General features: G+C 41.8%; 1 protein-coding gene across 1 annotated transcript in view; it reads left to right on the top strand.

Annotated features, from left to right (window-relative positions):
• Positions 1-843: 843 nt before the first annotated feature.
• STK3 (serine/threonine kinase 3) overlaps positions 844-14,798 on the top strand; it is a 126,564-nt gene continuing 112,609 nt past the window's right edge. The window contains exons 1-4 of the mRNA XM_063171883.1: positions 844-942; positions 7,698-7,778; positions 8,212-8,340; positions 10,247-10,361. Coding sequence (XP_063027953.1) covers positions 920-942; positions 7,698-7,778; positions 8,212-8,340; positions 10,247-10,361 — 348 coding nt within the window. The 5' untranslated portion in view covers positions 844-919. The remainder of the gene's footprint in view (positions 943-7,697; positions 7,779-8,211; positions 8,341-10,246; positions 10,362-14,798) is intronic.

Here is a 14,798-nt window from a genome sequence, read left to right on the forward strand (position 1 = left end):
CATCAGATTCAAGCAAATAAACAGCAGAAAGTCGAAGCTGTCACACGGCGCTCTGGAGCCTGAGACCTGCTGCTTGAATAATTACGTGACAGCTTCCCCAGCTTCGCAGGGTAACTTGTGTGCTTTGGCACCACGCACCCAAGAGCCGGCACTTTTCCCCTCAGCAGCTTTCCCGTGTCCCGAGGGCCTGCGGGGCGCAGGTCGGCCGTCCTGCCGTGACTGACCCCAGGCTTTCCCTCAGCCCTGCCCTGCAGCCGGCTGCCCACACGCCCTTGGCTTTCTGAGGAGGGTCCGGGCGCCGCTGCCTCGCCGGGCGCGCACACGCGGGTGAAAGGCTCGCCCGCCCGGCAGCGCTGCCCCGAGGCCACGGGGTGGCCGCGGGGGAAGAGCCGCCCTTAGGCGGCGGTGCTGCCCCAAGCCACCCTCGCCCGGCGGCGCAGCGCCGGCAGCCGGGGGACGAGGCGCGGCGGCGGAACGGCCGGGTGGTGCCGGTTCGGACGGCCCGGCTCTCAAGGACGCCCCGCGGGCGGGGCGGGTTCCGCGGGCGGACTACAACTCCCGGCGTACCCCGCGGGCCGTGACCGCGCGGGGCACGCCGGGAGCTCGGCAGCACCGCGGCCTCCATGATCTTCCCCTGCCGCTTGTCTCGCGGTGGGCGGGGCTTTCTTGCAGCCGCCGCTCTGAGCGGCATCCACACCACCCTATCAGCGCCTGCCGTACCACGGCTGTGGCCAATCAGCGGCGCGGAGGGGCGGGCCCCCGCCGCGGCCGGAGGTAGCGGTAGTGGCGGCAGCCGGAGCGCGGCCGTGGGGAGCGTGGGCCCCGCGTTGAGGGGCGGTGAGGTCGCACCGGAGCTGTGCGGGTTCGGCGGGGCCCGGGAGCTCGGTCACCGGCCCCGGCGGGCCGCGGCGGCGACGGCATGGAGCAAACAGCGCCCAAGAGGTAAGGACCCTTCGCGGCGGCCCCTTCCCCGCCCGGGAGCGGTGGCACGGCCAGGGTGAGGCCTCGGTGCCGGGTGTGTGAAGGGGCGGTGGGACAGGGACGGTGCTGGGCCTTGCTTAGCGGCCGGAGGGGTCTGTCATGTGGGGAAGAGTCTTCTGTACGGTGGATGCCCCGAAATACACCCGCCAGTAAATGCCCCGGCGGAAGGGAACCCTTGGGGGCTGCTTGAGTTCACAACAATTTTAACATGAAGTGAGGGAAACTTGGTCGCCGAGCAGAGTCCCCTGCCCTGAGGGTCTCCCACTCGATGGTTCAGGTCTGTGGCAGGAGCACACATGAGTGCTCTCTTTTCACGTTGGGAAGCGTCCTTGTGCTCTGCTGCTGGAGGGATGGATGCTTGAGGGGGTGGGCGTTGCATAGTTGCAATTGCAAATCAGGGAGTGGGAAGAGGCAAAACCCAGGAATATTCCCACAGTAGATGTATTTTCTCAAATATATAGGCTATCAGGTTATATTAATTACCGTGCTTGTTTTTAAAAATAATTTATCATTTGACTTCTTAGTGCATAAAACAGTTTTGCTTTGTGCTAAATTTAAGTTCAATCATATAGTTCTATTGGAACGAGATGTAGTTGGACAATACACAGACTGTAGTTGTGTAGCGTACCGAATGTACTTATTTGGCTGATATACGTATTTACTGTCTTTGAGCTCTGATTTTGCTTTTACTTCCTGATAATGAAAAAATCTAGGGACTACGCAATGTAAATTTGTGATAAAGGATATCAGTTTTTGCATTCATCTTTAAGACCTGTACATTCCCCATTTAGAAAAAATTCTTTAAAAGCATTCTTTTAGGAAGATAGGACTTGAGAAGAATGTAGTCTTAAACATCTGATGACTTCTCCAATAATGCATTATGTGACAGTACCTACTGTGGAAAACTTTGAAAATGAATTGGTTTGTAGTTACTGTCTAGGGTGGTTTTAGCAGGCAGTGGGGTGAGAAGGGACAGGCCTACACTGTACTTTCAGGCTGACAGTGCTGCATGGCTCAAATAAAGGAAGTAGGAGAGAGCAAAAATTTAGGAAAAGAAATGGAAATGTCTGGGGAGTAACCAATGTCACCAGCAGCAATGGAAACCTTGGGAACTGGTGGTATCCCAGGACAGAGAATCAAACTGTGAAGTTAGCATAACCTGCCAGATGTTTTGGGGTGGATGTGGCATTTGCTGTAACTTTATTGCCTAGCTGGAGGTGTGTGGCTGGCATAACTGAAACTGAGAGATGTTTAAATCTTTGGATTATGTCAGAAAGAACTAGATTTGGGAATGTCTAAACTCTGGCAGGTTTTTATATTCCACATGGGTTTTGAAGCTTATTTCTGGAAATTGTGATGAGAACTCAGATTTGTTTCTTTAGTGGAAGGGAAAAAATCTGTGCTCAGTTTTTTGTAAGATATTAACTCAGGTTATTTCTTAAGATTTGAAGCAAATTTTTCATGGCTGTGCATAATATCTCCTTTATTGGCAGTTTTGTACAGTTTCCCAATTGTTGGTATTCCCAACTGTTCTGGGCCACCCCCTTTTTCTGCAAGTCCAGAGGAAATGCAGATGATTTTTTGTGGGCTGAGTTTCTGGTGCTGTCCTTGGATGCAGTAGGGGTGTGAAATGGACCATGTTTACTTGGCAAAACAGATGTGAACACCAGAATTCTTGACTTTGGTGCCTGTTCACAGGAGCAGTTACTGAGAGGCATCTCTTGGCATCATATCTGTGGTGCATCTGTTTACAGGTAGCAAGAATTTCATGTGGACACTAAGAAGCTGCAGGGATGTCCTAGAATCCCAGTGTTGTACAGGTACAGGGCACTTTATCTCCACTTCCTTGCAGAGAAGCACACAATGCAGTTGTCTGTTGCATGAATCTGTAACACAGCCCAGAAAGCTGCAATGATGATGCCCAAGTGACATTCTGGGCCTTTGTGACTTTTCAATGGAGGTGCCGTCAAAAGAATTCTGTTTTTTCCCTTGACTAACACTGCACTGCAACAGTAACACAACACTTTTAAGGAAGAGTCCTTTTCAGAACACCTTTTACTTTAGAAATGATTTAGAGATGTTCTGATTTTATGCTGAATGATTTGTGCAGTAGTTGACACAGTGTTTTCTTGCATCTTGAATCTTTAACTGTACTTTAGATGTGCTTTATAGTTTTTTCTCTCACTAGAAAGGAGATTTGCTTTTGAAATAGTTACAACATTTGCCTGTTAGTGTTGTAATTTTCCTTTGTTGTCATTGTTTGGTTTTTCAATATCATTGGCAAGCTCACATGTGAGGATACAGGTTACATACAAGGGAAAAACAAAGTGGTTATAGACAGAATTTTCTCAAGTACTTGGATTTTAATCATGCCCATCTCCTGCATGCTGCTGCCAAGTGAAAGGCTGCTTAACAGGCATGGGGAGTGTTAATGAAGGTTTTCCAGTCCTTTCTTAAAAAACTTGAGTTTAATGTTCACTGAAAAACACAATGTTTCAGGTTTTGTGGGAAGAGGAAGAACTTGATCTTAGAGTATGAACTGTTTGTGAAAAAATTGTTTTGTAATGTTTGTGTCGGTGGACATGTTGGCAGTTGTCGAGTTCCTCCTGAAAATGACGGGACAGAAATGTTTGGGCTTTATTGGCAGAAGGCCAAGTGTAAGTGCACAGCACAGTGGTGTTGAGTGTCTTCATCTTGCTTCTCCTTGTGTGAGTGCTGTGGAGCAGAGCAATGTCTCAAGGCTTCCATGTGCCACCTCTACTCCAGATGACTGCAGTGATTTCTCCTGCTGCCTTCTCTTTTAATGTATCAGTATAATTGATCCCAGCCATTCTTTTTAAATGTTTCAATGTGCTAGTTCTTCTGCACAATGCACCACATTTATTTATGTTTCTTGGAGTGGCTGTCCAGTTTTTTGTAACTCATGACAGTAATTGATGGCTTTCTATTCTTTATTCCAGCTTTATTTTTATTTTTGAACTTTCAGGGATTTTTTTTTATCCCTACTTCTGTAGCATATCACCAATTTATTTTGTGAAATCTATATATAATGACTGTAGAGTACTGTAGTCATACTTTTTCTTTCATTTTTGGGGAGGAAATCTCTTGCTCTTTCATGTTGCAGTTCAGATTTTTCTTTATGCTGGGATTGAGTGCCTCTTAGGTTTTCCTTTTCTAGAATTTTGCTGATGGCAAATAAGATTCTGGTCGGACTAGGAATTAATGTTTTCTCATATAACTGGATTTATAAAAGTATAATTATCTGCTAGGATGTATTTTCCTTGTTAAGAGACTAGATGTTATGTGGAAAGTCAAACCTTCTTGGAACAAGAAAATAATTTTCACAGGTCTCTCCCAGAAGTGTAGTTTAGTTAGTCCTTCTGATTTAAGGAACAGCTTCCCTTCTGGAAGACCTCTAAAATAGCTCATAACCACCACCTCATACTTTAGATTCTAGAGCAAAAAAATAACCCAGAACACCTTTCTGTCCAGGTTTATACTCAACTTCTCTGTATCTCCTTTGGATTTTCTCATGTATAGAGATCTGTACCTCACACACACATATGGCACTTGCATCCTTTAGTCAGAGTAAAGCAGTGCCTGCATTTACTGATTTATTTGTTCTGTTTTAACTGCTTGTGTTATGAAAATAGAGGCTCAGTGAGGGAGGGAGGAATGAGACACGTTCTGTCCTTCTCTCCTATTGTTCTTGTGCCCTTTGTCTCTCCATTTTTCCCTCCTGCTCCCTCTTCACCGTGCCCCCTTCCCCCTGCCATCAAGAGCTGATGCTGAAGTCTTTGATGTGTTTCTCTGTCCCAGGACTGTTGCTTGCATTTAACCAACAAGAAACTGTTTCTGGTCTCTCCTTGTATGCTGCTTGGTGCTTTGCAGCCAGTTACACCAGTCACCACCTTCTTCCTCGTTTCTCCAGGAGTTTTCATAAATGCTGTCTTCACTGCAGCCCTTCAGGGTGTGTCCCGTGGTGTTCTGCAGCTCAGGAGCTGAATATTCTACTGAAAGCTCCAGAAACAGGAATCGTTAGAATGGCTGAGTCATTGGGATTTCTGTGTGGTTCAAAGCCCTGTGGTGCTGGTGCTGCCGCTTGAACACCGGAGCCAGCACCTGAACTGTTGCAGTGCTGGTGGAGGAGTGGGGGGTGCTTCGGGCAGGGTGTTTGGTGAGGACATTCCTGAGGCCACGTACCTTTCTCACTGCAAATAGGCTTTGTGTTAAGCTGCCTTGGTGTTAAGTGTGATTTGGTCTTGTAACGTGTGTGTCAGGGTTGGATAATATGAAAATAATTTTAAAACTACAGAATGCTTGTTTTTTTTAAATCTCCTGGCTGTGTCTCAAGTACTCCAGATAAGGTTATTTGACAATGATGTTGGTTTTGATCAGTTTATGGCTGCTAGTGATTGTTTCACTAACTCTTCTCAGACACTCACAATGCTTTGCCATTAACAGTGCTGTTGGAACCCTTTTGGTATGCATTTTTTTGTTTTTTTTCTTCTTTCTCATTTTAGCAGGTGTTAATGAGCAGGTGGAAGTGTTCTCCTTGTGGGCATCTCCAGTCAGGGGTGCTGTATACTTTCTCTTTTCTTGCTAAAAAGTTCAGGCCCTCTGCTTTTCTGTTCAGTACATCTTTTGTTACACAGCTCTTTGAGAGACTCAGCTAAAGGTTATGCTTTTTAATTTTCAGGGCTCTGCTTATATTATAAACATACTGTGCATGGGGTTTTTTGGTGGCAAGAAGGGAATCATGGCAGCAAGTTATTCTTGAATGCAGTCTTTAAGGCTGTATATAATCTGTTCAGAGAGGAAAGAAGTTTGGAAAAAAGAAGCAAAATGAATGATTTATTCTTTAATACCTACCAGCAAAATATTTTTTCCTGTTTGATTTGTCTCAACATCAGCTTTTTCAGTAATGAAATATGTGCTTCTCTGCAAAGTATAAGTTCTGTCTTTCCAATTTCTAGTGTCTAACCAGCAGAGAGAGTGAAAAAGAAAACAGAGTTTTGTTCTTGTAGGGCAGTTTTACAGACATTATTTAGTTGTTTTCATTTGAATTTTTGGTGTTTTTCTCTATGTTGATGAGTTGTGCCTTTCCTTTGCTGTGAAGATTTTTATTTTCCCTAAGCACACAGCCTTTCCAGCTTCTTTACTGTTTGCTGTAGCAAACTGCATGGTCTTTCTTGTAGTTAGTGCACCTTTTCTTACTGGTTGTGGATGCTTTTTGTGTTCATGTAATTGCTACCTCTGTGAAATTGTTCTTTGATGTATAAATGTGTGCACCCTTGTTTAACACCAATCCATATGACTTGTGTGCTTTTACAATTACTTTAAATTCTTTGCTTTTCCTTAGATGGTTGGCAATTAGAAATCTATTTTGACTCATGAGTTCCCTCATTGGTCAGTCACTTTAATTTTTTTTTATTTTGTGCATCACAGAATTGTATCTCCTAACATGAAAGGTTTATTTTTTCAGATCACTGTTCTTCCACTATTGAGACTTGTCAATATTTTCTGTCCATGCCCTTCTTCCTTCCCCTGTTTCATATTTGTTTCTAGAAAGTTGTGGGATAACTTAGTTTCCCTAAGTTCTCAATGATCTGCTGTTCTTCAAAGTTTCCTTTTTTTATTCCCCTTTTCCTCCTCCTGCATATGGAATACATTGGATATATTTAACACTACAGCACCAGCTTTTCTTCAGCTCATCTTCTACTTTATTAGAAGAAGGCTGTCATGTAGAGTCAACTTGTTACTTCAGTCTTGCAGCAAAATTCCCTAGAACTTTAGGGTGAAGGATTTACATGTTGCAGCCCCCATCCCTGGTGCAATGTGTGTGTGGTTGTATTTTCCTGTGCTGTGTTCAGTGTTAGCTCTAGTGCAAGCTTGCAGCTGAGTTGTGTTTTGAGATTTGCCAGGAGTCTGGGGGCCTGGAGAGCTGGGAATGCTAGAGACCAGGGAAAGGCTAGGACTGCTTGTAAAGGACAACAAATGGTGGTAAAAGGGAGTTCAAAGTGCTGGAAGAAATCATTGGGTGTTTCTGAGTGATTTGAGACTGTGTCAGAGAGAACTAAGGGCAAATATGGTGCTGTTATGGAATTAGAGATTTGGTTGCATCCTGTCCCTATGTGCATTTACAGAGATGCAAGAGAAGCTCTTACAGTACTCAGCTTTTGGAATTTCAGTCTTCTGCTGCCACCTGGGAAGTGCTCCCATATGCTCCCAGAATCATCTTGACTTCAGAATTCTGCTTTTAATGACATCTTTCACTGGCTGATGAGGGGTGCAGTTTAGAAACTGAGTGCTTCATGTGGGTGAAGGATTGGTTTATAAATAGAGAACAGTGTGGCATCCCCTAAGCAGTAAGGGGCATGTGTTTGCATGCTGTTTTTGGAGGGAAGGTAAACTTTCCTGCAATCTTTGTCTGTTTCTATTTCAGCAAAGGAAGTAGTTTGCAGAGTGAATTGGTCCCATGCTGTGTTGAATTGAGCAAACATTAATGGGAAAGTGATAATGACAAAAATTGTCATAACTTAACCAACTATCATATAAGATGAATTAAAATTTGATTGCTCTTACACATTAAGTATTTTATTTTCATCGGAATATATTTTTCTTTGTAATAATTTATTCTGTCTGCTTGCTTGTGTGAAAATTTGCTTGAGTTCTTTCTCCCCCCAAAAAGTAAATAACTTTTGTCTTTCTTTTAGCAAACTGAAAAAGCTAAGTGAAGATAGTTTAACTAAGCAGCCTGAAGAAGTCTTTGATGTTCTGGAGAAGCTTGGTGAAGGGTAAGTACAGCTATTTACAGGGGCATAGGATCAGAGGGAAACCATACATAAAGCATATGTTGGAATATTGAGTTACAGAGAGAGTGACTGTAAATGCCTCTGTATAAGTTTTACTGCTAAAGCAAATGCATGCATTGGTAGATTTCTACACTTTCCCTTATATATTTATGCATTTTTGATGTCTGTTGTTTGTTAAGACAGCAAATGTACTTGCACCTGTAATGGAATTAGAAACTCTTAAATCTTGACAAAAATTTCTGCTGTCTTGATAAAACATTCTTCTGTCTTTCCTGAGGTCTTGGTAGAACTGATCTCTTTGCAGCCTGAAAAATGCTCACACTTCTGCATGAACATATGGCTTCTTGACTTTTTGTGCATAATGGAAATCAGGAGCAGTTTGCCTTGTTTTTTAAAAAGATTGTCTCATTTTTAGGTCTTATGGTAGCGTGTTTAAAGCAATACACAAAGAATCTGGACAAGTTGTAGCAATTAAACAGGTCCCTGTGGAGTCAGATCTTCAAGAAATAATTAAAGAAATCTCTATAATGCAACAATGTGACAGGTAGGTATCACATTTCTGTTCCCTTTCTATGAGTCTATGTGAAAATGTATTTCTGCTTGTGAAAATAGCTGAAATATAAGCAGCTGCCAACTTTTTCATGGAAAGTAAATTGTCCAACATAGACTTTTTTTAATTAAAGGAGCCACTTGGTGGATCTCCTTCTCTCCTTACCTTGGATTGAAGGAAGTACAAATAGTGTACATAACAAAAACTGTTGGAAGAAGAAATATTGGTCTCTGCTTAGAATTCTCTGTGCTTGCTTCACTTTACTTGCACTCTTAAGGCCAAAGGTTACTGTTTTCTTTAAATGTCTTTGGGCTTTGTGAAATTCTGAGTCTGCCTGTTTCAGAAGATTGATAAAGATGTTTCTAGCAGAAGATGAATGGCTAGCAGTTACCTTCCAGAAGGATATTTTCTTGGCTGCCATTTTCCTGTGAGAACATTCCTTTCAAAATGTGAGCAGTCTTGTGAAAGTGCTGGTGGATTGTTACCTTACACTTGTTCACAGATTTTATGATTGCAGGTTTTGTAAAAGAGGAAGCCTTAATGCAAGGATGCAGAAATTACTTTGCTGTTTCTGTTGTCTGTGGAGTTTTGGGCTACAACTTCAAAATGAAACTTATTAGTGTTAGTCTTTAGGCAAATATGAACAGTGTTTTGAGATTGCACAGCACTTGATGTTTTGAAAAGATCATCTTGTCCTGATTGATAATAATACCCAGTTGTTGCTGGGAATCCTGGCATAGTGTAAATCTGGTAAGAGATGGTCACAAAAATCAGTGGGTTTTCTTTAGAATTCCTCACTTCATGAATTTATAAGGAGCAAGGTCAATGTGTCATGCTTGTAAATGGTGGACATTTGGACTAGTTAGGAGGAGACTGACCCACCTTTCCTTCTGAAAAGGTGAATTCATTTAGTGCTTACAGTTGCTCTTAAATGAAATAGTTTTTTGATAGTGTTGACCTGTCTTTTTGTAAAGATACCATGTTGCAGAAGGCAACCATAGGTCCTTTCTTCTTGTACCAGTTGTCTCTATGAAGAATGTTGCTGCCAGAAATGCTGATCCTAAAATACAGTTCCTTGCTCCAAAACAAAATGGTGTTTGATTCCACCCCATAATGTAGGTGTTCTGATGAGAAACCACTGTCTGAAATCTCAGTATCTCACTTCCTTTGTGGGTGATAGATGACAGTGGAACTGTAGCCTTCTTTGTTTCAGTTCCTGCCAAAAACCCCACCCCAAACCTTCAGTCTTGTATTTCCCTAAATACACCATCTAATAACTTCTGAGGGATGATTCTTTTTATGTTTACCACATCTGTTTCTGCCTTTCTCGTGCAAGTGACTCCATGGAAGCGTTATGTCAAGTGGCAAACTGATGAGTAGCAAAGCAATGCCTTCTGTTTGTGACAATGCTATCACTTCTCATGAGGTGCTGAGTATGAAAAGCATTTGCAAATCCAGCAGGCTTCAAACCAGCATTAGATTCTCTTTAATAAGAAAGTCTAGTTCTGTCATTGAAATAAATTCATTCTTGCAAAACTGGGAAAACATGGTTGAGTTTCCATGTGATTTTGCTCTGGAGAGAAGAAAACAAGGCAGTCTTTCTAAAAAGAGAAGCATTCAAGAGAGGCCTTAGAGGAGGGAAAAACAAAGCTTTTTATCAGATGACTGATGTTTGGGAAAACTTGGTCTGTATTTGAAGATTGTGGAAAACTTATATACATAGTAGTGCCTTTATCATTTTATTAAGTAATCATAATCATAAAAGGGCATTGATTAAGCTAGTTACAAATTTAAAATGTATTCGATTGCATGTCAAACAGTTTATAACAACAGGTGTGCTGGTGATTTTTTTTTGTCTTCTACTAAGAATTCATCTATTTAACTTTTTTTTTCCATTTAGTCCTTATGTTGTCAAGTACTATGGCAGCTACTTTAAGAACACAGATCTGTGGATTGTTATGGAGTACTGTGGAGCTGGCTCTGTTTCAGACATAATTAGACTGCGTAATAAAACGGTGAGTTGTTTTTTTTACAAAATATATTTAGCAGTTCATGAACTCAATTGTGAATTAAGTTTGGAAGCCGGAATGAAAGCTGGAGTTACAAGAGAAGATCTTGGCTGAGGCCAAGGGGCCTATCTGTGCCTTGCTTCCCAGGAAACAGGCTCATGCAGTTTGACTGTCATTGTGCATGCCTCTCTGGGCTGGTCACCAGCAGAAGCAAATGCATTTTGAAATACAAAGATCTTGGGAATTTCCTAAAAATTACTGCTTTGTAGAAGGCAAAATTGTGGCTTCTTTCCCCTACCCCTTCCACCTTACAGTCTGTCAGCAGCCACTTAGTAGCTGCATAGTTTGGAAACAGGTGTAAAACTGTCTTGCTCTCACTCAGTAGTTAGGGAGCATGAGAAATAACTGGCATTACTCAAGGAATGAGAGGGGAAGAGGTGCCAACTAAGGAATGTGAGAGGGAACCAAAATGAGGGTTGTATGGAAGTGTCTTCATGCACTTACAACAGCAGTAATATAGAGGAAGCCTGTAGGAAGCAGGTATTGTTAGTTCTCATGAAGAAACAGCTTCTCTGAAAAGTGTTTTGTTGTAGGTGTCAAGGAGCCTTGAATTCCTTTGAGTCCATTGTTTTCAGTAATAAGCTGTAACATGAGGTATTCTTTTTACCAGCAGGTACTCTGAGGTGACACTACTTGCTGGGCTTCACATTTTGTAAACACTCCTTGAGATGTTCCTTGCACCTTACTGGGGAAAAGTAAAGGAGAGAAAATCAATGTTTAGAAAACAAGACATAAAAGAGAATGGAATCAGGTTTATTAGGAAGTGGAGGTGATGTCGAGACTAAAGGGAGCCCCTTTGGATAAGGTGCCTTGTATCAAGGCTGCTGTGGTGTTGAAGTGATGGGGAAAAGACAAAACCAATGTGAGATTGCTGGAGTTCTGCAATCTTCAAAACTGGTGTTCTTGCTGTTGGATATTATCCAAGGATCAGTAGCTCTAGTAAGAAATGGCACAAGCTGCTCCAGAATTAAAAAACCAAAACAAACCACAATCCATTTCAAACAGAATTTAAGAAAATAAAAAAGGAGCAAACTTGTTTGTGCATTGATAGAAAATGCTTGCATTTTTATTTTAAAAAAGGTGTCCATATGAATGTGTGTGTACTTATATAAAATTAGGCTATCTAGTTTTTCTTATATCTGTTGTAGAATACTGACATAGTAGATGAATTAAAGACTTGAGGGGAAGGGATATTGGAGTCTTGGGCCAAATACATACTGATGATCAGAGAAACTCTGTCTTCTGCTGCTGTTAAGGTCCATATGATTAAATAGCATGAATTCTGTTTTAAGACACAGAATAACCAGTAAATGCATGGATACCAATGATAAAGCTTTTGTAAAGGCAAGTCATGGAGTGCATGGCTGGTAGGGTTCTGGGAAGGAGTTGGTAAGGACACAATTGGTGCTGGCTGATGTAAAGTTGGTTGCATGTGCTGGAAGGTTTATGGACAGACTTGCACACCAGAGGCTCTTCAAGCAAATACAGCTGTAATCTGCAGTAAATGAGAAGTTCTGTCACAGGTGGATAATTGTTTAAAATATAACAAAGAGTGTGTTTTGGCCTACTATATGGGTCTGTGGGTAGAAAGAGGGTAGAAATACTGGTGAGAGAGGTTGTATTCCTAGCAGTGGAAACTGGCAAAGACTTGCAAGGCTTTGTGGTACTGAGAAAATAAGCACAACTAAATGTGAAGGAATACATTTGGCTTGGTGAGGAAGGCAAAGCCTTTATATTGAGGTTCATGAGTGCTTGAGCTTAACTTTTAGAAGCAGTTGAATAAGTAAAGTGGTTGTCAGAGGTTACAGTGGTACCAAGGACACAGCAGAACTATGGAGGTTAAAGAAGGTAACAAGGGTGATTAAAAGTAAAGACTATTTCTCTAGAAGCAGATAGCCAGATGCATTTGGATATTTCTGTAATGAGAAGAGGTACCTGGAGGGAGAGACAAGGTGAAAGGTTTTGAAAACCACGCATAGTGCCAAGAAAATAAAATATGGGTATCTTACTGTTTATTACAAAACGAGATCACTTGTCAAAGTAGATGCAAAGCAAAAATTTTTTCTTTGACATGATGATGAGGATTACTGTATAGTTACAGAAGTTCTTGGAGGTGCTGAGAGTTGATTTTCAAAAGGCAGCTAAATAAGACCAGGAAAAAATGACTGCACTCAAATGGATAATGACTGGAGCAGGAAATCCATGTGCTTCAGATCTCTGGAATGGCGAAGCACACAACTGTCACAGTTTACTTGGCATATACTCACATTCAGGCAGGATACCAGGCTGGACAGAATTTTCATCCTGGTGTAGAATATGAAATGTTCTAGTGCCTATCAAAAAAAAAAAAAAAAAAAGCAAAGCCAACTCCTCAATTCCTCAATTTCTCCCTTGCTATGCTTCTGTCTTACAAGTTTTGGAAGGTTTAGGCAGAGGCTTTGGACATGTTTGAATGCTCTTGCTCTTTGTGGAACAGTGGCCTGATCACTGACTGTGTGATGGGAAGCTTGGGACTGTTACTGGAATGAGGCTGCTTAAAGTACTTGAGCATTCTGTTGATGACTTTACATTTTATTTATTTATTTATTCATTCATTCATTAAAGGGAAATAAGAAATGGTTTTGTAATAAGAACATAAATATATTCACTTGCAAAGAAGGAGAGAGTTGTTTCTTATTTTATCAGAATATTTACTGAATACAGTCAGACACATAGAGTTATGTATTCTGTAACTTTCTTAAATTGTCAAATGAAGACTGTGGCTGGGCCAAGGAAAAGTTTATTTCCTGCTTCTCATATTTAAGGAAAAGAAATAGAGAAAGTTGAAGTAAGAACCCTTTAGTGCAATGGCCATTAGGATTATCATTTGGACTTGATCTTAAGGATCTCTTCCAACCTAAATTATTCTAGGATGATTATTAAGTCAGGTCATAGGAGAAGCTGGATTTCTCCTCCTGTTTGGAGAGGAAACGTTAATATGTGTTTGCCTTTGTTGCTTGTCTCTAAAACTAAGAATTTATTGATCATCTTCTGTTTTAGTGGTTTCTGTTTTTCAGAAATTCTGTTTGTCTTGAAAGTGAGCAACACTGGGCTTTTTTTCCACGGTTCTAGTGGACCAAAACCAAGGAAACAGAATCCAGAGTTAGGGTAATTTTTAGTGACTGTTTGGAGCCCATTCATATGAAGAAGTTTTCAGCTTAGCAAGAGCAGGGTCTTGTCCAAGAGGCCTGAGCCATTAATTTGTAGTTAAATGGACCCCTGCAATTCTACTGGAGTCTTCTAATGTGCCAGGCAGATGAGCAGCACTTCAGCAAATCCATGGTGCTTGTTAGCTCATCCAGGGTGTGGTGTTCATCAGTCCTGGGCAGCAAACTTAGATCTAGTTTTGTCTGCTTTTCTCAGAGACTGGTTTGGGAGGTACATGTATCTTATGCATTCAGGCTGTGGGCTGCTGCCGGGAAGGGCAGTTCTGCTGCTGTCCTCCAACCTGACTGGTGTGTTCCTCCTGCCTTTTCCATGCCTCAGATGCAGTGATTGTCTGTGGCTGCCAGGTGGTCTTCGATAAGCTTGATGATATGATGGGGACACTTCCTCTCTTCTGTCCTCCCCACCCCTCGTGAGTTAACTCTGGACTTACTGTGGCAGCACAGTGGCTTCATGTGATGCAAGGCATGAGCATTGTGGAAAGGGAAGGAAGAGCATGTTGGAGACTGACTGTCAGTGTCAATAGATGAGATAATTACAGTGTGAAGCAACACTCACTGGCTGCCCTGAACGTAGGGGAGAATATTTACTCACCACCAACCTTGTTTCTCTAATGATTATTGAGGGTGCATTTGCTCATCCACTGATCATGATTAACTAAGTCATTCTAATCCTGACTCTTTGGGGACCAAATTCAGCTGACTGAAACATACCAGGTAGTGGCTATGTTGTAGATTTATCTGACAAACCTGTCTTACTTGGGTCAATATTGTAAGTAACAAGTGTAGGAGTGGATCGCTGTGCAGGTACTGTGCAGTTGGGCCCAGAGATTGTTCATTTTGTATCTAAAATTATTTCCTTTACATGCCACTTTTTCAGTTGTATATGTAATGCCTCATGTACTCCTAATGATTAGCTTCTGCCATGTTTTCTTAGCTAATTACTTTTTTCTGTATGTTTAAGCTCCACTAATTCAAGTGAATAGTGTATCCAAATCTCTGGATGCTGTATTTAAATCTCCTGCTGGATTTTCTTTCTCTGTATGTTACCATGGGCATTCAGGGTAAATCTTTTGTTATCTGGGCTAAAGGCATTTTGCTCATAAGGATGTTGTTTTGCAGTTTTAAGCAGTCATGTTTCTCAGTAATTTCACGGTTAAAATATTTCCAATTTGTAAGC

This window comes from Melospiza melodia, chromosome 1, assembly GCF_035770615.1.
Source record: "Melospiza melodia melodia isolate bMelMel2 chromosome 1, bMelMel2.pri, whole genome shotgun sequence".
NCBI classification, from domain to species: Eukaryota; Metazoa; Chordata; class Aves; order Passeriformes; family Passerellidae; genus Melospiza; species Melospiza melodia.